We start from the raw sequence: 22082 nt of genomic DNA, 5'->3' as shown, positions 1-22082 counted from the left end.
AGACACTTCAAGCACTGTGTCATTTCTAAGTTTTTAAAACTGATTTTGTCATCGTAGAGTTTAAATGAGACTTTTGAATCTGTAACATACATCTTACTTTCATTTGTTTAAACTAGATTTCAGTTTAACATCCAAATACTTCTCAATTCCTTAAGTAACATCAGAGAAACTTTTGCATATTTTAATTTTTACCATGCCTTACCATATTCAGTATTTTCATAGTTACTATTTAAAATACAATCGTTATATAAACACCAAAAACTAACCAACCGATGAAGAAAACACAGACACAGAAAACACCAAAAGCAACCTCTTGTTCCCCTCCAGCTCATTAATCTTTGAACAATTAGGATCTTTTGTATATGACCGAAGTTAAATCAGCTGGTGTGGCCTGAGGACCTTGGGGGTCAAAGGCAGGTGAGCCAGTTTTGTTAATAGCAATGAGACACTCATCCTTATTCCCAAGGGATTACAAGTTTCCTCAAAGGTTCTTATTTATTCAGTGGTAAATTGCAGGATTGGTTCTCCATTATACAAACCAAATGAAAATCAAGAAAGGCTGCTACTTTCTTTATTCAGATCTTGAAATTTAAATTACTGTAATTCTATAACTTTTTTTATTTGGTTGTCCTATTCCTTTTGCTCCTGAGAAAAAATACTTGATTCCTGACAATTGAGAAAACACTCCCAAAAAACTTAAAAAGAAGGAAAAGAGAAAACTGGTCTGAATCTAAAAAACAATTAAACATTTAAGCACTAATTCTCTGTGCTTTTCAAAAACATCGAATAGAGTTGCTAACATACACAGGACTGGGAGTTCTTTGACATTTTTGCTGCATCCTTTCACAACTTCTGCAACTGTTAGAGAATTTACAGGGCAATTGATAAACTAACAAGTCCCTCAGCTTTCTTTAGTTTGCATAACTGAGACTTTTTCTGATGGGCTTTCTTCAGGTCAAAGGGGAAATAAAGGTAGAATAATCCTGTTAGACCACTCCCACTGAGAAAAGAAACTGCCAAGAGTGGACACCACATTGTTAGTGAAACTCAGAACTCAATAAGGTTACATATGTGGTCATAAGCATGCATAGCAAAATAAATCTTTCCTGTATTTGAGCAAAAGTGAACAATTAGCTCTCACGAAGTGAATTAACAAACTGAGTAGCTCAGATGCTCTATGATTCCATTGCTTCCAAAAATTGCTATTTCATTAGCCTCTTGTATTTAATTTTTCCTAGATTTGTTTTTTTAATTGCCAGTTCAATTCTTTGTATTGCTTCTTATACAAGAATGTAATTACCTTGACCAATAAAAATTAATTATAACCCAAACATCCTCTGGAGCATTTGTAACTTCTTTAACATACTGCTTTCCACAGTTTTCTCTTAGCTTCACGTGCTTTTGCCTCCTCTGAAGATATTTCCATTCCTGCAAAGGTTGTTGCCTGATTATGAAGTAAAAATAATGATAAGCATCTTTGGAACGTTTTATATGTGTTTTAAAATAATTTCTAGTACATCTCAATAACTTAAATTATTTGAGTAACTCTTGAGCTTGCAGTCTTGAAAGTTTAGAGCTAGAAATGCTTCTATGCAAATTTTTATTCAATAGTATAAGATTAAAATTAGTTTTTTAAATTTGTCAGTATCAGATCTGGGAAACTTGAGTAACAAGCATTGTACAAGCATTTATCATTTGAGGTGAAGCAAGAAAATATCAGAGCAGGTACTAAATATTTCTGTGATTCTGAATATGAAATTAATTTAAGGAAGAATTACCGTATTTATACCAGTATTTACCAGACAGTTCTAAAATCATCAATGAAAGCTAAAATGTAAAATCAGTAGATGGCAGTCTTCATCTATAAAAATACTTGCAAGGTAGAAAAGGAAAATGCTTTACTGAAATTTTTTGAACTAAAAGCAGCTATTAATTACACTAACTGAAAGCCACTGTGGAATTGCTTTTCACACACATACAAAAAAATGAAATAATAAATGTACAATGCTTTTATACGTTAGCAACTATACAATAGTTTTGGTTCACAACTTCCACATATTTATGTGGATTATTTTCTTCTCTCAGAGTACATTACTAGATACACTGTGTTAGTACTAGAATTATTTTACTCTTTTAAAACAATTCAACAGCAGTAAGCACCGGTAGAATCTAGACAGAGGAAAGGTTTTGATCACATTAGCTTTTTTATTTTGTGTAAACTGCATGCCTCATTTTTCTTAGGTACAGTACAGTGCTGGGCAGAACTCAGAAGAGTACCTTGTAGAATATGTACATAAATGTGAATGTCTGGTATAGCAACAATTTCTAAGTCAATACAAGGTGCCAAGATTTTCTGAACCCAAATTCATAAATGTGGTATATATATATCCCAAACTCTGTATGGTACTGTGAGTGAAATGGTTGGTGAAGTCGTATTAAATAGTTGAAGAAGGTTGATTGTGTCACAGTTAAGCCTAAGAACAGTGTGCTGTGTGTCACAGAATTCCAGAATTGCAGCATGGGTGGGCTTGGAAGAGAGGTCACCTGATTGAACCCTCCAGCTCAAACAGCATCAGCCTTGGGCAGAGCCATGTCCAGACAGCTGCTGAATATCACCAAGGAAGAAAACTATGCAGCATTTCAGCTGGTCACCCTCACAGTAAAAAAAGTGTTTCCTGATATTCAGAGGGAACCTCCAGCATCTCAGTTTGTGCCCACCTCCTCTGGTCCTGTCACAGGGCACCAGTGAAAACACTTTGGCTCTTTGCTTTATACCTTCCATTTATAGAAATTGATTTGCTCTCCCCTGAGCCTTCCTTCAATGTAAACTTCAAATGAATATTTTCCTGAAGTAAGAAATAGAAAAGCCATTAAAATCTACCTTGAATAAGAGGCAAACCAAACACAATAGCTGTTTATTGGAGATCCACAGCTGGCTTTTAAACCTCACACAAGTTTATTGACTGGTGCATCTCTCTTATGAGGAAAGGTTGAGGGAATGGGCCTGTTCAGCCTCAAGAGGAGAAAGCTGAGAGGGGACCTGTTGACTGGACCTCATCAATGTCTCTAAGTAGCTGCAGGGAAGGTGTCAGAGGATGGAGCCAAGTCAAGTTCTCAGGGGTGCCAAGGCAATAGCAGAAGAGACAATGGGCAGAAACTGATTCACAGGAAGTCCACTTGAATATGAGGAAGAAGTTCCTTGCTGTGTGGGTGGCCATGCACTGGAACAGGTTGTCCAGAGAGGTTGTGGAGTCTTCCTCAGTGGAGATAGTCAAGAACTGTCTGGATGCTGTCCTGTGCCATGTGCTCTGGAATGACCCTGCTGGAGCAGGAGTATTGGACCTGATGACCCACAGTTGTCCCTCCCAGCCTGACCTGTTCTGTGATTCTGTGGTTTTGCAGCTACCACCACTACAGCACAGAAATTTTAATGTATGATATAGTGAAACTACAGTAATTACTATAAATTCGTAACAAATTGCATTTTTATTAGAGTAATATATTTAGAAACCATATTGTACCAGAAAGGAGTGCTATGCTAGAAGAAGAAATATATTTTGCTCAAAATAGTCAAATTAATTAGCTAATCAATTAAAAATTCTGGACAGTTTGATTCCAGCACTAAAATACAGTTTTCTTCTTTAATGGCATGCCATCCTCATATACATGGCACCATACACAAAACATCATCACAAATGGAGCCATGTATGACAAGATCTTGTTTTTTCTATTTTTCTTGTGCACATGAGAGAAAAGGTCTACCCACAACCAATTGTCTGTTCTTTCTGGCTTGAAATGCACAGAAAACTATCCAAAAGAGAAGAGAGAAAATGGGATTCAGGACTTCTCTTTTTTTTTTTTTGAAAATTTATCATGATAGCATGAAGTCCTAAAGACTAGCAGAAAGTGTCTTTGGTGTTGCAGAGTGAGGGGAACCCTTTAATCAGGCAGACAGAGAATGAGCCCTGCTTGTGTAGCTTGGACAAATGTTGGGACTATAACACTTCAAACACAGAACACCTCCAAACACAGAGTGGCCCCATGTATCTTCAGCTCAGCTGAGGATGTGTAACAGTGGTTTCCACTGTGGTCTGTCCAACACTTTCCTTTAAACATCCAGCTTTCGGAGTAAATAATTTTTGTTCAAATAGAAAATATAGTGTAAATTGTTTCTCTGTGCCACTGGCAATCAGGAAGAAGTAGGACAGTAATGTGGGTGCTATGTGATGTCAAAAGAGTAGAAAGTGGAAAAAGGCAGTTGTGTCAGTCAACAGACATTACTGTTCAAAAGATTCTGAGTTTATCTTTTAGGGGCATGTACATGTAAAATAGTGACATTTGCACTGCTAATCTGGACAGATATCTCTCACTGCACCTGTACATATCAATAACTTTCTTATCAGTCTCATCAGAGCCACCTTCAGCTTCCTTTAGATTCATTCATTCACATGGTTTCACTGGAAACACAAAAAACCCAAACCAAAGAAACAAACAAGCAAAAAGAAGTCCACTTTTTTTCCTCCAGAGTCACCAAACATTTTAAATGTATGAAAAGTAATAAGCAGATGTGGAACTAATGAAAGAAAAATATGTATTTGTTTTAGAAATTAATTAACTTTGCCATAACTCTGGATAAGAGACAGAGGAAAAAAAAAGTACTTTATTTAATTATAACTATATAGGAAAATACAGAAAGACAGGAGTGGATTGCTACCAATAATTCAGAATGGTAATCTTCCTTACATTGACTGGCTCCTTTATGAAATGATGTAAGTTAGTTATCTGTGCCTGTTAGATGTCATACTGCTTGTCACTATTTTGCACTGTACGTTTAATTCAGAATCCTTTTTAAAATAACCAAGTGAATATAATTAAAATCAAACCATAAATAGTGAACAAATTTTGTTGTAAGTGTTAATTATTAAAATGAAGAGCAAAAACAAATGGGGAAAAGAAAAAGTTATTCTCAATTTGGCTTTTCTCTGAGGCTGTAATTTTTCCAGCTGCTTTCTGAAGTTTCATTGCTCGTCCAAAAGTGCAGAAGCAGGAGCAGTAATGCTGGGGCCAATTCAAACCATGACCAGCCAATACAATGTTAAAACCTTGAGCCCACTTCTAAACTGAATCACAGAAGTACAGAATGGTTTGGGTTGGAAGGAACTTAAAGATCATCTAGTTCTGAGTGAATTACTTCCCATATAATTACAACTTCAACAACATGATTTAACATAACCTGGTGTGAAAATAAACTGGGAGAGAGAAGCTGAGAAGATTGTAAGGCTAACTTGTGCTTCTGAGTAGAGTTTTTTTCAGTCTCCATCAAAAGCACTTGAGTTTTCAAGTGAATTGTGATCCCAGTTGCAATGAAATCTTCTAAATGAGAACCACAATGTGTCTGTGTTTTTAATAGCTAAAAAAAAGGGTGCCATTATATTTCAGTTGAATTAAAGTTATGACATTTTTTCAAAACATGCAACTTTTTCAGGTTCCTTTTATTAAGGGAAAAGAGATTCTCTTTTTCTTTTTTTTTTTTTTTTTTTTTTTACAGACAGTGAAATACAAATCACAATGTATTCTGGAAAAAACACTGTAGTCTTGACATCAAACATTCTCATTAAAACAACTCTCTGGCTGACGGCCTTTATTTAGAAGAGAAATTTTGCTTAACAGGGTTGTTAGAGGCAATGTCTGTTGCATGCAAACATTGACCCTTACAGTTGAATTATATGTGGTTGTAAACATCATAACACTTGGAAACAAATCATTTTAATATGCTTTTAATATAATCAAGATAGTAAAGACCTTCTTAACAGAATCTGGTTTATTCCAGAATAAGAATATTTACATTTGAGTAATTTCTAATTATACATTAATAATGGATACTTATTGTAAGGAAAACAGTATGCCCATGTACTCAGCATTCCTGCAGTTTTAGTTCTAAGTCAGGAATCTATAATCCTGAAAAATAAGATAGAGCATTAACTGTTGATATAACTCTTAAGTTGGATACAACATTTAAACATGATGGCAGTATAAAACACATTAGATAAGAGAGCATTATAGTTTTGGTCTACATTTTTACATCTCTCCAAATAGCTGCAGGCACTGAAATGAAATCCTGAAGCTTGCACTCAGTTTCAGTGTGAGTTTTTTAACTTCATAAGATTAGGGAATTACCTTCAGGATGTCAGTTTACTCTCAGCATTCATTTGACAGGTAGCTGATTCAGTTCTTTCTTAGATTTACTTATCATCGTCAGTACTTCCCAAATTTTTTGCAAGCATGGAATATTTTCCATTTCTGCTGCCTGAAACACCTCTGTGCTCTCTGTTCTGGGAACTGAATAACTACAGCTTCTGTTCACTTCACCTGAGTGTAAGTGTATTTAACACATCTGGGAGAAGTTTGTGGGTGGAAATCTAAGCCAATTACACAGTTAAAGGCTTTTTGAGACAATTTCTCAACAAAAATATCATGGTCTATTTGGCTAAAAAATGAAATAATTTACATGTAGATCATGAGTAAAAGCATTAAATAAATACCTCCTTAGCGAATATCCACTGATCTCCTTCCATTACGTGGCTGAAAGACAAATATTCAGTAAGTTATACATTCTATAAAATGGACAGAATTTAGTAACAAAGCCCAAAACAATTTGGTGTGCTTAGGAATTGGTGAATTTCTCACTGGAGTCATTGTGATTATTATCCAAGATAGACCTAAGATAAGTTACTGTTTAATCTGTAGCTACCTCTGGAGGAGAATTATGTGCTAAAGTTGACTGTATATCATTTGAAGAATGAATTGTCCATCTTGTATGATTTTATAAGGAGGAGAAAGCCATAAGAATCACTTCAAGAGTTCATTAATCCTTATTATTTTTGCATTTTCTTAAACTGTGCTTTCTGATTGTTGTTATTGTTGCATTATAAGTGTTGCTATTAACAAACAAATACATGCCACTATCAGTGATTTTCTTTTTAGACTGTATTCTTTGGTATAGACAAGGACTTCCTCCTTTTTCACCACGGTGTTTTTCAGAAATATTTTGCACTAATGAGGGACTTGATACACCTTCTACTAAAACTGATAAAAAATTTCTTCCTGGTCTTATAAGGATTTGTCTTTTACTGTGGAAGCATGAATGCACCAATGTTAATATTACCCATAACTTTGGCCTATCATAACAACTCTAAGGATCCAAGATACATAAGAAATGTAACTATACAAATCAGTGGTCTTTTCATTATAATTATAGAATAATTTAGGTTGCAAAAAGATCTCTAGGATTATCCCTAGAGTAGAGTACAACCCTAGCCACATTTTTATTTAAAGCCATTAGCCACTTTCTTATTTAAGTAGAAATACTAACCAAAATCAAGATAACTATTCAAACTTGCCACCTTCTCAATTTTGCTGAAGTGAAAAGGCTCTATGGCATAAAAGCTGAGCACAGGAGATTCAGTCTCATGAGAATTTCTGCATCTAGTTTCTTACCTTACTGGTCAAAAAAGAAGGAAAATGGCAAGGACAGACCTAGCACAGTGTGTAAGCGTGGAATCATATTTATATCCTGTGCAAACACACCCTGTTGAACAAAGATCTTCCAAGATGCCATATTTTCTAGAACTTTCTCTGACAAATAGATACGAAATAACCAATGACTTCTTAAGGCATAGAATGGTATCATGGATACACAAAACTAGGAATATGATTTTAAAAAAAATCCTACAATGCCTTTATTTTAATACAAAGAAAGGTCAGGAGCACACCTGGAGATGTCCTGTAGGGTGGAATGCTCTTACTGAAAAAAGTATCCTCAATCACAGTAATTCAGTTATTTATCTACTTTGTTTTGTTTTGTTTTGTTGGCTTTTTTGGTAACTCTCACCACAAAACAAGAAGAAAAAAAAAATCAAACTAACATACCCTGTAGACAAAGTGGCCTCTTCTTTGAATCACTCCAGGTCCTTGAAGTTCTTCCTAAAAAAAAAAAAGTATTTTAAATTACATCTACAGCTGTAAATTAATTCATACAGAGAGGTTGTTTATGTATATATAAAAAATATTTCTTCAGTACTACATACAGTCTTACTCGTTAAATGCTTTATGTGGATTTCTCCATGTCAGTAACACAAAGTTTCCATTGTCATGTAGAAATAGCAGAGAACATATGAATGGAGCAGAATTCCACCTGAAGTTTTAGATCAGCTCAGATTGCTTTTGAATGGTACTAAAAATGATGAACAGCCTTTGCCTCTGATTTTTTCAAGGTTCATTACCCAGGCACAACAAGAGTGTCTTTATGACAGCAGAGTCTCTACAGACAAAGCTGCTTTTTGCATCTTGCGGAGGACAAAAATACAAACTTTAATTATCAGAAATACTTGGGCTGCTCCCAGGAAGGAGACCCCAGGCTGCTCCCAAAGATGTACCATACCCACCCCTCTCACATTAACTCCCCAGGAGCAGTGCTTACAATAGCCTATCCTGTCCAGGCTGCACACAGGGTGAAACAGCTGCCTAGTGATCCATACAGCAAGAAGGGTAAAAAATGATGAAGAAAACAGAAATTCCATTTAAATGTAACAAGTGCAAAGCATGGAGCATCCTGTTGCATTAATGAGACCTTCATGGTTAGAGAGCACATAAGCTTAACCACAGTGTTTTATTTGCTTCAGTTGGTACCAGAGTGATGTGTCTGTCCTGCAGGTGGGGAGGCAGTAAATTGGAGAAACAAAATAATCTCAGTGTTATCCTTTCCAGAACATAAAATGAAGATTTTTTTATTTAGCAATGATTTTTTCTATTAGCAATAGATTTTAGCAATTTTTAGTTCTATTTAGCAATAGATTTTTTAACTAAAATCTGGGATGCTCTGATGTCTTGGGTAAAGTACCATAAGGTGAAGTGTCAAAGAAAGGAATCACACTGTGGAGGAATCGCTCTATTCTAATGCTGTGAGAATTGTGTAAAACTGGATGATTCCCATCATTTCCAAACGACAGAAGTAGATTCAATCCAGAGAAGTTTTCAAAGGAAGTAGAGTTTAAATCATACATAATTTCTGAGTCTTGATTTTAATTCAGATTTCAGTTCATCACATGCAGGATTATATTCAGTTTCTTGCTGTATGTAAAACATCTGTGTGATTTTTATTTCTATTGTTCTTCTTATGCTAGCATTATCTGCATTTGAAACACTCATCTTGTATTTATAATCTGATCACTACTATAATTTTTTTATATTTCAAAAGGGTAACAATTTTTCTGTACATTGCCATTTGAACCTTACAGTATTCATGTGTAATTTTTCCTACTTTTTCTATTCAGTGTGTGAATTAAAACTGAAAACAGAGACAAAATAGGCAGCTACTGCAAGATTAGGAAATTCATCCAGAACAGAAAAGGAATCAAGATTACAATTGCTAGTGAGATATTGCAATTTATGTTAATGTCATTTTCCTCTTACAGCCAGACATTTCTTAAAGATTGCATGTTCTTGTTTGAGTTCATGTCAGAAGTCTGGTATTAGAAAACACTGAAGCTAAGAATCTGTCATTTTTCTAACACCCTCCTTTTAAACTTCTAAAGGTTTGGAGATGTTAAAAAACCCCAAACCCTGCCATGATAAATATAAAAGTGTATTCACAAACCCGCATGTATATATGTATACAGAAAAATAGGTATTTATGAAGATGTATGATTACTTAGAGTTTTATTTTAATGCCTGCTCTTTAGAAGGTATTTTGCTCAGTCTCTTATGATGACTAGCCAAGGAAATCCTTGAGTCTTCTTTCTTAGATCATATCCTATCATGCAGGCTGTAGTTCAAGAGGAATCCAAGCCATGACAAAATCTGGTGTTGTTTAACACTGGGGAGAAAGAATGAATTTAACAGAGCAGGTTTCCTTCTTCACCCATCCACATTTTCGACTCCTTATCTAATCAGGGAGAGAGGTGGATGTGTTTATGGACAGCTGGTTCTATTTTTCTTCCCAAAATGAGGAAGAAAAAAGATCAGCAGCAAGATAACCCTTCCTGAAGCACATTCTGTGACATCAAGATTTGGGTAATCCAACCAAAATATATAAGCAGAAAGGTCTACAAGGGCATTTTTGGAAAAGCCAATGAATCACCAAGTGTGAGAACATAAGCATGCAGAGTTTAAGTTTACGTACGTCCAGTTTGTATCTCTTCAGTCTTCTCTCATTAAGCTGAGGAACGAGTTGCAGTAAAGGATGCAGGACAGACGACTGAGAGGACACGAACACACACATGAGCAACAGTGAAATTTGGCCCTTATGATGCAAAAAAGTCTCTTTCTGCAGTATTGGCCCATGGACCAAACATGCACCAAAAAAGGACCGTGAAGACTGACAAACTTAGTAATTGTAAAACTTATCTTTTTAACATTTTGACTTGACAACAAACAGGCATCAACATTTATATTTACACTACACAAAGTGATGGAGGGGGAAGCTACATATCCTCACCTTTCCTAAAGTTCAGAACCATTAACAGACTCCTGGAATTATTCATACTTCAGTGGTACTGAGAATATTTCCATACAGTATTCCTACTAACACTTCTACAATTTTCCACTATGGAAGTTAGCAGCTTCAACTTCTGTTGTACTGAAAAGTTCATTTTACTTCAAAATAAATGGCAAGCAAAAAAAATCTGCTTTTTTGCTAAAGAACACTGTACAGTAGAAATCCACTTTAAAAGGACATTTGTAATCATGGCACTGGTCACTCTGTCTAACTCTGATCATGAAATTCCTTGTGTCCAACAAGACTTCAAGCTTGCAGACAGCCTAATTATGCACAGTGGCATTGTGTGCAGCCTAAGTGCTCACCCTGGAAAAGCACAGATATGTGGGATTTTGGAGAGAGGTCCACAGGAAGAAATAGAGTATAAAATACCTGTGTTCCATTAACCAATTTAAACCTTCAACTCATATAAATGCATTTATTTAAAAAAATGCATTTTTGCTACAATGCTTCTTAGAAAAGTAAGGAAATTAGGCGAATTGTAATATATGGAGTAACTAGAGTTACCAAAGTGTTATTGTACTTAATAGAAAAAAAAAAAGAACTTGCTTATTTGTAGCCAATTCTTTTCCTATCTGCCTAAGGTAGGCAATATGGGATCACAACACCTAAAAAAAGTAGGGGTCTGACGTGATTGAAGTAGTTAATAGACATCCCAGCTGTCCACTTAGCTCTGTCTTACAGCCAGTGGAGAGAGCTTATAAAGCTGAGAATGATGGATCTCAGCTAAGTTAGTATCCCTGAGAATGGCCAGAAAATAGTTACCTGAAGGGCTAAACCAAAAGAAATGAGAGAGCAGTAATCTCTGGGGGCAGCAGCAAAGGTACTCAGGGTGGTGGTGCAGTGGGATGCAGTAACCTTTTAAGCAGTAGCAGAAATAGCTCATTTCACTGTGCCTTAATTACCATTAAAGCCTCCAAAGCAGCTGAAAACATTGATGCCAATATGAGCAATATCACTTTCTAGGAAATAACACCACATATTTCTGGAAAAATGTAAAGAACAAGGCAAAAATGCACATTGGCATGTAAGAATGATTGTTAAGAAAGAAGGAAATATGAATATGTTTAACTCTCGCAAAAATCTCTGGTGCATAGAGGTACATGGATAACAGAGTATGTTTGCATTTCAAAAGGGAGAATGGATCACATATTTGGCCTGCTGGTTTATGATAATACTTTTACAACAACAATTCTTGGCCACGGTTTAAATTATATTTTAAATTCAAAATATAATCCAAATACTACTTTGCCAGCTACATATTTATGATGTATGAATGAATTAATAACGTTTAATTAATAATTAATAAAAATGCTTCAAGAGTATCTAATAGTTATGGTCATGTTCTCAGGTCCAGTAAGTCCACATTGTTTCACTGCATGTGCTATGTTCCAATATCCAGAAAAAGTACTTGAAACTGAAATATTTACACCTTAAAATTTGAAACTGCGAGATTAAGATTCAGTTGGGTTTCCATGAATGTTTGGTTGAGTTGGTTAGATCTTCTCTTCCACACCTCTACAGTACTGACCATCCTGTCCTACATTATAAAAAAACCTTCTGTACTCTAAACATGCAACTCCCAGTCCTGAACTTGGTGTACAGTTGGAGAGGCTACTGCAGAAAGGAATATTGCCTTGGTTTTATTTACAAGCACACGTGTACTCACTCATAAGGAGGTGCTATGCCACTTACCATGATGTCTGAGTTGCCCGAGTCATGAGTCTTAGAATAATGAAATAAGAACTGTTTGAAAAAATTAAAGGTGGGGTTTTACTACAAAACAGGGCAAGAGTTTTATGATTTTCTTGCCTTTTTTTTAGTGTGGTTGTAGGACATATATAGACATCTTACCCTTTTGGTGTTGTCTTTCTCATCTAAACCCTGTGGGAATAATAGTTGGTAGAAAGGCTTTTATTCATTAAAATAAAAAGAACAATGGATCATTTTGATTACATACATAAACTTTTCAGCACTGAGTTGAAATATCCTTCTTCCTTGGCAGATGTATTATATGTCTTTGCTTATCAATCTAACTAATCATTTCAAACTCTGTAGAGAGCATTGATTACTCTGCCCTAGAAGTGTTAGATGTGCTTAGCAGATATTCCACTGTTCATCCCCGGACTCTCCTAAGTAAATTTCTTTGTCTGTTGAGGATTCATAGTTTTTCTAATCTAGAGTAATAAAAACACCTAACACCTTGTACCCAACCGGGAGATAATTTTCCAAACATTGATGTATCCCTGTTGTCTTTACAAGGTGTTACATTCTGGCACATGGTATTTCAGAGTAAAAACTGATAGAAGTACTTCCAGTGCTGAATGACACTTTGCATACTGGGCCCTCAGAATTCATTGTAGACAATGGCACAGTAAGAAATCAGGCTTCAAAAATGCTAAGCAGTGTTTTGTGTGTGTTACCTGTGGTTTCTGGAGAAATCCCATGACCAAATAACAAAGTTCTTCCACTGTACTGGACACCTAGTGAAAAGAAAACAAGAACCCAGGTATCACACTTCCAATTCTACTGCACATAACAAAGAGTATCCAAGTAGCAGAGTTACCTCTGCCTGACTCACCTGAGGCTGAGAATCTGTGGACAGGTAGGCAGAACACGCATCATCTATCTGTAAGAGTTCACACAGGTTTTTTAGGAAGTCAAAGTAATAAAAACAAGTGAAATATGCATATTTTCAGAAGAAGCTAAGTGCAGCTAATGGCATGGCCAGCTTGCCTACTGTAAGGCATCCTTACAGGTCCATTCATCAAATGGTTCACATTCAAAGGGGGAAATGATCTGAACCACATAAAAAAAAGAAAACAACAAAAACAACAGACTTACACTTGCTTGACTTGAACAAATATATGTATCTGTGACTTTATTCCCCATCCACCACATACCCCTCTTAACTGCAAACTTCTTAGATTAATTCCTATTTTAACCTGTGATTGTAAGCATCTGGGGCATGAACTATGAACTTGAATCTCTTCTGCAATATCTTTGAATTACACAAAACTGTGAAGAAAATGACAAAACTAAGGCAAGGGATTCAAGGATCAATCCTCAAACACAACTCTTTCCATTGGATGATGGCATCCCTACAGGCATATGACACCCCCATCCCTTGAGTGATTATGATATGTGCTGGCACATCTTATGCACACCAGTCAATTCGTGCCAGAAGTTTCCCAAACACTGTGTGAAACATCACCAATGTTTGTCTTCACCAGTTCTTTTCAGAGCTGTCTTCATTCAGTGCTGTCATGAACTCATCTTTGAAGAAGTACTGAAAAAGTGATTCTATCCTCTCCCTATGGTTCACAACCTTGTGTTAACTACATCCTCCTTCTGTCTCTTTTCCAAGATGAAAGAATCATGTAATACTGACTAATTTTTAGTGGTGTTATTAGTAGAGAAGGAATAGGAAATGGAATGAAAAGTATTTGAGTTCAGAGAAATAATATTACCAGCACTGAAAGCTCTGGGTATTCTGTTAGGAAAAGTCTCCAGCACTGCAAATGAAGTTGCACAGTTTAATAAAGATGACAAAAGGCAACTTACAATTTTATTAAGTAACTTCAGAGTAGTGTCAATAGTGACCTCCATCAGTATATGCTATTTTTTCAGTATAATATTCATTAGTGTTAGATGAAAAAAAAAAAAAAAAACAACTTTGCCACTCATGTTGTTCACAGGCTGCATAAAAATCATAGTGGTTTTTTGGGGGTTTTTTGGTAGAGCAGGCAATGCAATTTTCTTGCAATTTTTTCTAGATAAAAAGCCCTAAGTGACACACATTAGCAATGAAAACATTAAAGGAAAAAAGAAATTAAACAAAATAGGAGCACTTCATGACAGGAGATTATTCATTTCTCCAGAGACAATCTAAGAGAAAGCATTAGCAGTCAGAGTGGAAAAACTAAAAGCTCACAGGAATCCCTTTTCAAATAGGTATTGTTGGTAACACATCCTCTCCATGCTCTTTTTCCTTCATCTTGCATGTGTTTGAGTGTATTAGTTCAGCTTCACTACTTTCAGAATGAGGAAGTATAGAGGAAGAAGTCAGCAATGAATGAGATAAAGCCAAGCTAAAGTAATTTTGGAAGCTTATGTTAAAAAAGGGCTGTTTCTTCTCGGGCATTTTTTGAGTTTTATTTGTTTATTTACTTGCACTGAGAACTACCATAATTCAGTAGCAGAACAAACCAGAGACTGCTTTGTGTTCAACACAATGTATCTTTCAGCTGAAATCTTCACAGAGAAAGCAAGGGCTGAGGAAAAGCCACAATTTCTGTTAATTCTTTTTTAAAAATTTATCATTTCTATCTTTTATGCATCTTCTCCAAAATTTTTCTCTCCTGTCTCAGAAATGTGCCCTGACGGTAGAAGGCTGCAAGTTGCTCGGGGTTGGTTAAATAACAGAAAAAACCACAAGGAAATAAGAGACAAGTAAAGAAAAAAAATACTTAGTTACAAAGTTCTCAAATTTATAAACTCAGAGCCATTCCTGGAACACACTAGGTTTATTTAGAAGCAGGGTTTCTCCTAAATGATCCACTAGTAAAGATGCACTTTATGAAGCCCTGGTGAACTAGTATGAGTGCCTAATTAGGTTGATTTAGGGTATATAACTATATATCTAATTCTTTTTTTTATCTGATCCTGTCCAGTCCAGCATAATTCTAGTTATAATGGTAAGTTTTATATTGCTTCTATTACAAAATTTTACAAAATTTAGTATCTTATGCATACCATTTTCTTCATTAAAATCAACCTTTGTCTTGGTTTCCAGTCAAAACAGGGACAAATCTTAACAGCTAGCAAACCTTACCAGGACATGCAGAAACGTATAGAACAGCTTTTTAAATCCAAAATGTAAATAATTAATTTTCAAAAACTCTTTATAGTTGTCAGGATCTTCCTTCCCAAGAGACCATTTCTTCCTGGGTGATAAACATCTTAGGGCTCATTCAAGTGCCAGTCTGGAATGGGTTAGGTTTTGAGTCACTGTGTCCAATATGAACTGTGGGGAGATGACAGTGAGCAGAATGTCTCCAGTAGTGGTCTCAATCAGAAGAAATTTACTCTCTGCAGCTGGCCCCCTGATGAGTCACTTATTTTCCAACTTTATCAAAAGCTACTAAATGAAATGTCAACACAATAGTTGACAGTTGCAGCAAACTCCAGGGGATGGAAGTTGCAGGATAAACCCTCTCCACATGTCACACCCTGCCACTCCATCTGTTCCAAAAGGGCAGGGAAGAGTCTGTGTTAACACACACGTCACACTCCAGAGTCAAAACAAACATTCATTTCAGAAATGAGAGTGCAAGTTATGATACCAATCAGTAGCCAAATGTTAGAGGGGCTAATTGACACAGTACATTGTCCTTTGCCTGGTAAATTGAGAGGCTAGGATAGGTTTGAATAGTGTCCCAGCCCTGTGTGCAGAACAGAGGATGCAAGAAGCAAGACTGTGTGAGTTGAAATAATTCCTGAGTTTCATGTGCACACTATAAAACTATCATATAAGAAGGACACTATGATGCTTCCAGAGACAGTGCCTGGTCATTGAGAGCTATCAAACATAGCTCTCCATTGAGACAAGACAAGACAATATCTTCTCAGAATGACATCTCAACACTTAGCCCCAACATCCTCCTGAAGCAACTGTTCAGAATATCTGGAAAATTAGATATTTCACCTCTTTGCTGATGCCAGGATAGGAGACATCCAGGAAGAAAACACAGCTGAACAGAGAGTATTTCTCTGTGCAGGAGAAATACTGGATAGTGAGGTGGGACCGTAGCAAGGATGGACACAGAAGAAATGGGAGATGATGGCAGATGATGCTTACCTCTTTCAACAGCTGCAAATCCTCCTCTGATTCGAGTGCTTGGGATGGCATTGGTGCACCTGTAGGCACAAACTGTGCTTAGCAATGCTGTACAGGAGAGGTCATTTATGTAAGTGTCCCATCTCAGCCATGCCTAGCACAACTATTAACTGCAAAGTCAAAGAGCTGCTTGGTCCAAGGAAGTCTGTGACCCTGGGTGCTCTGTGGTTTGTCCTGTAGTTTTTGCCTGCTCTGTTTCAGCAGCTCAGCAGGATGCTTTCCCACAAGTTCACAGCAGATATGGACATTCACATGTCTGAGCAATAAACAGTGTGGAAGTTACTTAGGTCTCACTGAGATCTGCTCACATTCCAGCTCCTACAACTCCCAACTTTCTGAGAACTCTGCTCACCTCCACTGCATGCACTGGGAGTTGAGGATCTGGACTCAATTCTTGCCTTCTTGTAGGCTACAGCTGCAGAATTGAACCTGCACTATGCAATGTATGATTGCATATAAATAGTGCCCATGATATCAACGTGTTGTTTTGAGAAGCTAATAGACAATACAAGTGTAACTGGATTTTCTTCCTCTGTCTTGCATATGTGATGTGGAAAAGCTTGTCTCTCAGTAGATTAATTGTGTTCTTAATTGCATAATGATGCAGTGAAGCTCTGTTTAACTTGGGACAACTCCTTTCTCTGTCTCTACCCACCCAGGCTGCAGACATGGATGTGACTGTCCCAGGGTCCCTTCCAGCTCAATGTCCAGAATATCCCTCTTACCACATTGTGACTTTACCTGGAAGTGTATTTCTGATAGCAGTGGATTGTTAGAGTCTCTGTAAATAACAGAAATGAGCATCACTGCATTGTGAGCACATCAGACCCCACACAGTGGTATCAGTGAGGGGATGTGCTGTAACTCCCTTGGGAGGCAAACTGGTGCTAGATCTCTAGACTTAGCTAGAATGTCCAGTGAGCAAAAGGGATAGATTTCAAAACCATGCTTTTGTACTGGCACGGACTTCAGGTGACTAATTAGTATGGATACTTGCTTTGCCCCCCCCCAAAAAAATTAGAGAGGCTCCTAATTTTTCTCTGTATAGATGTGTGATTTTTTAAAAATATCTCTGAGTTGTCTGATTTGTTAAAAAAATATGGATATTGATCTAATACCAATATCCAACTATGACGGACAAAGACTCTCTAACAGTTTGAAGTTACAAAGTGTGTGTTTATTACGAAGCCGGCCAGCGTGAGGGATAGCTCCCAAATACACACCACAATTTACAGATGATCACAGGGTCTTTTTATGTACAAAAGTGTTGAATACCCAAAACACAAATGCATATTCATGACTCTGGTCCATCCCATTCCCCGCTTCGTATGGTAATTAGCCAAAAAGCAATTAAGCATGCGTAGTTTGTTCTTTGAAATGGGTCGGTGGTCCTTCTTATGGGGTGGGGTCTCAAAATGATGAAGTAAGATGCATCTTCCTCGCTTTGCCTTTTTAACCTTTTAGTGTTGGTGACACCTGGATCCTGTTTTATCAAGACTATCTGATTTATGATCACATTGTATTCTTGGAGTCTATTGATTAAGTTGACAGGTCTCCTGATTTATCGGTTCCTTAAATCGGGCTTATGTTAAAAAAAGGAAGTTTCAATATAAAAGGGGAGTCTACGTCAGCAATGTCTAGTTTAACTAAAGTCCTTTATTCTTCAAAATGTAAAGGGAAGTCTACGTCAGCAAGTCCACATCTACTTTAACTAAAGTCCTTAATTCTTTAAAATTAGTATCTCATGTCCACATAAAAAGGAAACTGATTTCTGATTTCCAATTATTTGTTTCATTTCAAAGAAAAATGCCAAATAAACTAAAGGTGCTACAGTTGTCTAATATTGTCTTCTGCTCTTAAATTAGTGTATTCAAACTGGAGTACTACCTGGGATTAGTATCCTAGTTAAAAGATTGGAACAGGGCAGCACTTCAAATTAGCACACCTTCCCCATCAAAGCATTGCCTGCCTATTTCTGAGCACTGCTTCCACCACTGACTGGTTCCCAAGCCTTTTCAAGGAGACCTAAAAAAATTCATTAGCATGAATTAGTAAACCTTAGGGCAACAAGCACAAAAGCCTGAATATTATAACTTTTTTTTTTTTTTTTTTTTTTTTTTTCCTGTAGCATAAACTTCTGGACAAAGAAGATAAATTATTTTACCCACTGCTCACTTTCCTTTCCTCCTCCTCTACATATTCAGAAATTTTTATTTCATGTACACCCTGGACTGTGTTCCTCCAAAGACTGAGCAGTGTTCCTCCATCACCCCACCCAGAACAGGGCTGCAGTACCTACAGGACTTCTTTATTTACGCAACAGCACACACAGTGAAACGTTAAGTTTTTTTGTAACATGCACAAAATAACGATATGGGGAAGGGGAAAAAAATAAAAAAAAGAAGGCAAGAGAGAGATGAGAGGAGAGAGTGGAGAGAGAGGAGAGAAAGAAAGCATGTCCTGTTGAAGAAAAGAGTCCTATTTAAAGGGAACACGGAGGAGGAAATCCTTCTACAAAATCAACACTGTCCACAGCACATTTGCTCTCCTATCCTTCAATTCTGCCATCCTCAAGGAATTCAACATCTTTCAAGGCAGTAGAATGCCAGATGCACAGCCTGGGACTCACTTCTTACATCTTCTCTTCCCTCTGCTGCATCCCTAAACAAGCTCCTGGCAATAGTTTGTGTAAGAACAATGATGAAATATTGTGTACCACTGTCCTTCATTGTGCTCCTCTTCCTCCCCTCTTCCACATCTTCAGAGCTTATTTTTAACATAACATTAAGTATGCTGCAATTAGATTTCTTTGGTTATTGATATTAAAAATCCACAACAAAGAACAAAGAACAAAAAACTCACAACTAAAGCGAATCACACAGACAAAATATAAATAGTCCTTGCACAGCATTTTATAACACTACTTTACAAGGTATAAGCAGCTAATCTATCTGAGGTAGGAAAATAGAGTAGAAAAGAGTGTGGTTTGTTAAATATTTGTTAGATATTTGTTTGTTAGATATTTCAGAAGAGCCCCCTGCTACAAATGCAGCAACTTCCAGGATTCCTCACCTCATAAATATTGCTACAGCTTGGAACGAATGCCAGAAGGTCCTAATTCGTCCTGCAACTTTGTGGTATATATTATTTCACGACTTTTCTTACCTTTTTTCAAACGGGAGCCAATGATACTTAAAATCAAATCTCTATGGATAAAAAAAGCCAATTGCCGAAGTTACCGGAGTGTTTCACCCGGACGCAATGAGTCTACCTACGGCAAGAAGCCGGCGGACCAGCGCACGCTGCTCCTCACGGCGACACAAAGGCGGGGTGATCCTCACCTTTACAAGCACAAATGGAAGAAGCCAGGAGGACGAAGAGGAGGAGGAGCAGCGAGGAGCCGGGCAGCGCCGCGCCGCCTCCCGCCTTCCTCCGGCCGCGCTCGGGGGCGGCCGCGGCGGGCTCATGATGCTGATGATGGTGATGATGGCACAGATGTCCCATATCCGCAAAGCTGCCTGCACCGCCGCTCTGCCAGCCGATCTGCTGGGCATGTGCCCGGCCACAACTTTTTAAATCCCCCCCGACACGTGGCCGAGCCCAGCCTGTGTCGGGAGGTTTGTCGCGATGGCCCCGGGGATGGTGACTCAGCCCGCTCCGCCCCGCCGCTCCGCGGAACCCGCTCTGGCGCTGGCAGGGCTCCAGCCCTTTATTAACCCCCCTCCTATAAAACAGAATAAAATAATCGGTGTTTTAATCCCCCGGAGCCGTGCAGGAGCCGCGGTGGCTGGCGCGGAAGGCACTGCTCCTTCCCTGCCGTGGGTGTGGGGAGCGATGAAACGCGGGCGGTAAAAGAGAGTTCGGACACTGCCCCAGCCCGGCACTGGGGACAAGAGGGGTAAATCTGACCCACTAGCTGAATAGCCCTCACTAGCCGGACGTGGGAGTAAATGCCGTGCAGTTTACATGTGGGAGAAGTGGGAGAAATGGGAGAAACTCGGGGGATGCGGGGCTCCGGGGATGCGCACCCCTCTGCCTTGGCACCAGCGACGGGGCGCTGAAATTGCTGAAGACTCCCCGGCTGTACGGATGTGACTGATTTTTCAGTGCCTCCTGACTTTTGCTGTGCCTTAAATACACACACAATGCCACACCATGAAACAGAACCCAGCGATATGGTAATATTTAGCGATTAAAATACTGTGCTTAGCAAGGTATTTTACTTATAATACTGCTACAGACCTTGGTCTCAGTCGTTATTTATGTCTGTAGATAATGAAAGCAACTACATTATTTGACAGGCAAAAGTACACAGATTCCAAATCTGTTCTGGCACTTGGGCAGTCCGGTTCAGCCATCCCAGAAGCACAGCAAGGTCTGGTTTACCAGAGTGGCTACCCAAGTCTGCCGTCCCTGCTGCTCTCAGGGCCAAAAAATGATGAGCATCACTGCCAAGAGGGACCAAGATGCTGGGGCTAGTGCTGAGCTGCTCTTCACACCGAGCCCAGCAGCAAGGTCTGACTTTGGAGTATGAGGAATGTGAAAAACGAGATTCACTTTTTTGGGTAGATTTTAAGAAATAGGTTTTAATAAAAGATAAGGCAATTAGGAGATAAGGAAAAAGCAAAGTACGGCCAGGCGGGTGACTTGGCATTTAGCCAAGTCCACAAATTGCTATTTTACAGGCTTTCTTTAAACACCCTTTCTATTGTATCAGTCTGTTGAATGTTCATGGTTTTTCCATAAACTAATTTCCATATTCCAGGGATTTTTTGCATGGCCTCTCCTTGGGTCTGCCTTTTTAGAGCTCGTGTGTTTCTTAGCTGTGTCTTCATCATCAACTCCAGATTGGGCCTTGGTCCGTGCTTTCTTCAGATGGTAGATGCTGATAGTTGGTGTATCAATAGCAGAGTCTTCTTTACATGTTCACTGGATGTTATCCCAGCCAAACAGACAGTTTAAGCATACTCTATCACTACTGCCACTATGCCTGATTTTCTTTACTAACAGCAGAAAATAAAAACTTATATCCTTACCACAAAGTTATTAATCATATAGCACACATCTTGCGAAAAGCCAACTTTATAATAGGCATTTACAACAAGGAATGTCTCACTGTCTCTGCTTTCTCACCATTTGCTCCAGGAAGATCCTGCACAGCTGAAGTGCTGCTCCAGTGCTGCAGAGATGGTTTCAGGACAGGAGGTCCCGGCTTAGAGTCTATCTTTGTGATTTGTTTTCCCTTCTTTTTTCCATTCACTCGTAATTTTTTTTGCTTGGTTGTTTTTTTTTTCTGTCAAAGGAAATTAGTGCATTACAGTCCAGCCATGAGACAATAGTGCAAAAAGTAGAGATTGTCATTTTCCAAAACAACTTGCTGTTCTTTTTTTACCATTTCAGTGGGTTTTGACTGGGGGCTAAATAGGATCTGGTGGAGTAAATCTGCCTGACAAGAGCAGCGGCTGTTATTGTGAAACAAAACAAAACTTTGATTTATAGCCGTGGTGTTGGTATCTGCTCTTTGCCTTCACCCCTATCTGTTGTACATGAAATAAGGTGGTCTCTGCCACCCTGGGCACTTCAATAGACCACCAAAACTGCAAAAGCTTTGCCTACCACCATGCTAAT

At 38.0% G+C, this 22082-nt stretch overlaps 1 protein-coding gene across 1 annotated transcript; it reads right to left on the bottom strand.

The window, feature by feature from the left end:
* Positions 1 to 5761: 5761 nt before the first annotated feature.
* Positions 5762 to 19958, bottom strand: NMU (neuromedin U). Its single transcript, XM_066316776.1, has 10 exons — positions 19796 to 19958; positions 16416 to 16474; positions 13137 to 13184; positions 12979 to 13038; positions 12410 to 12439; positions 12251 to 12301; positions 10181 to 10255; positions 7930 to 7983; positions 6543 to 6582; positions 5762 to 5958 (listed from the first exon to the last, which is right to left on the bottom strand). Exons 1-9 carry the CDS (start codon positions 19956 to 19958, stop codon positions 6547 to 6549), a joined length of 576 nt encoding a protein of 191 aa, XP_066172873.1. The 3' UTR covers positions 5762 to 5958; positions 6543 to 6546.
* Positions 19959 to 22082: the final 2124 nt, after the last annotated feature.

This window comes from Sylvia atricapilla, chromosome 4 (assembly GCF_009819655.1).
Source record: "Sylvia atricapilla isolate bSylAtr1 chromosome 4, bSylAtr1.pri, whole genome shotgun sequence".
Taxonomy (NCBI): domain Eukaryota; kingdom Metazoa; phylum Chordata; class Aves; order Passeriformes; family Sylviidae; genus Sylvia; species Sylvia atricapilla.
This window is presented reverse-complemented; position numbering and strand designations above follow the sequence as displayed.

What these genes read in the sequence shown, in the direction of transcription:
- NMU (XM_066316776.1), bottom strand. Translation starts at nt 19,958, where the DNA reads ATGGGACATCTGTGCCATCATCACCATCATCAGCATCATGAGCCCGCC. An exon ending in ATTTGCAGCTGTTGAAAGAG is followed by an intron (nt 13,185 to 16,415) that starts GTAAGCATCATC and finishes GAACTCTTACAG; the next exon opens with ATAGATGATGCGTGTTCTGC. An exon ending in GATTTCTCCAGAAACCACAG is followed by an intron (nt 12,440 to 12,978) that starts GTAACACACACA and finishes TTATTCCCACAG; the next exon opens with GGTTTAGATGAGAAAGACAA.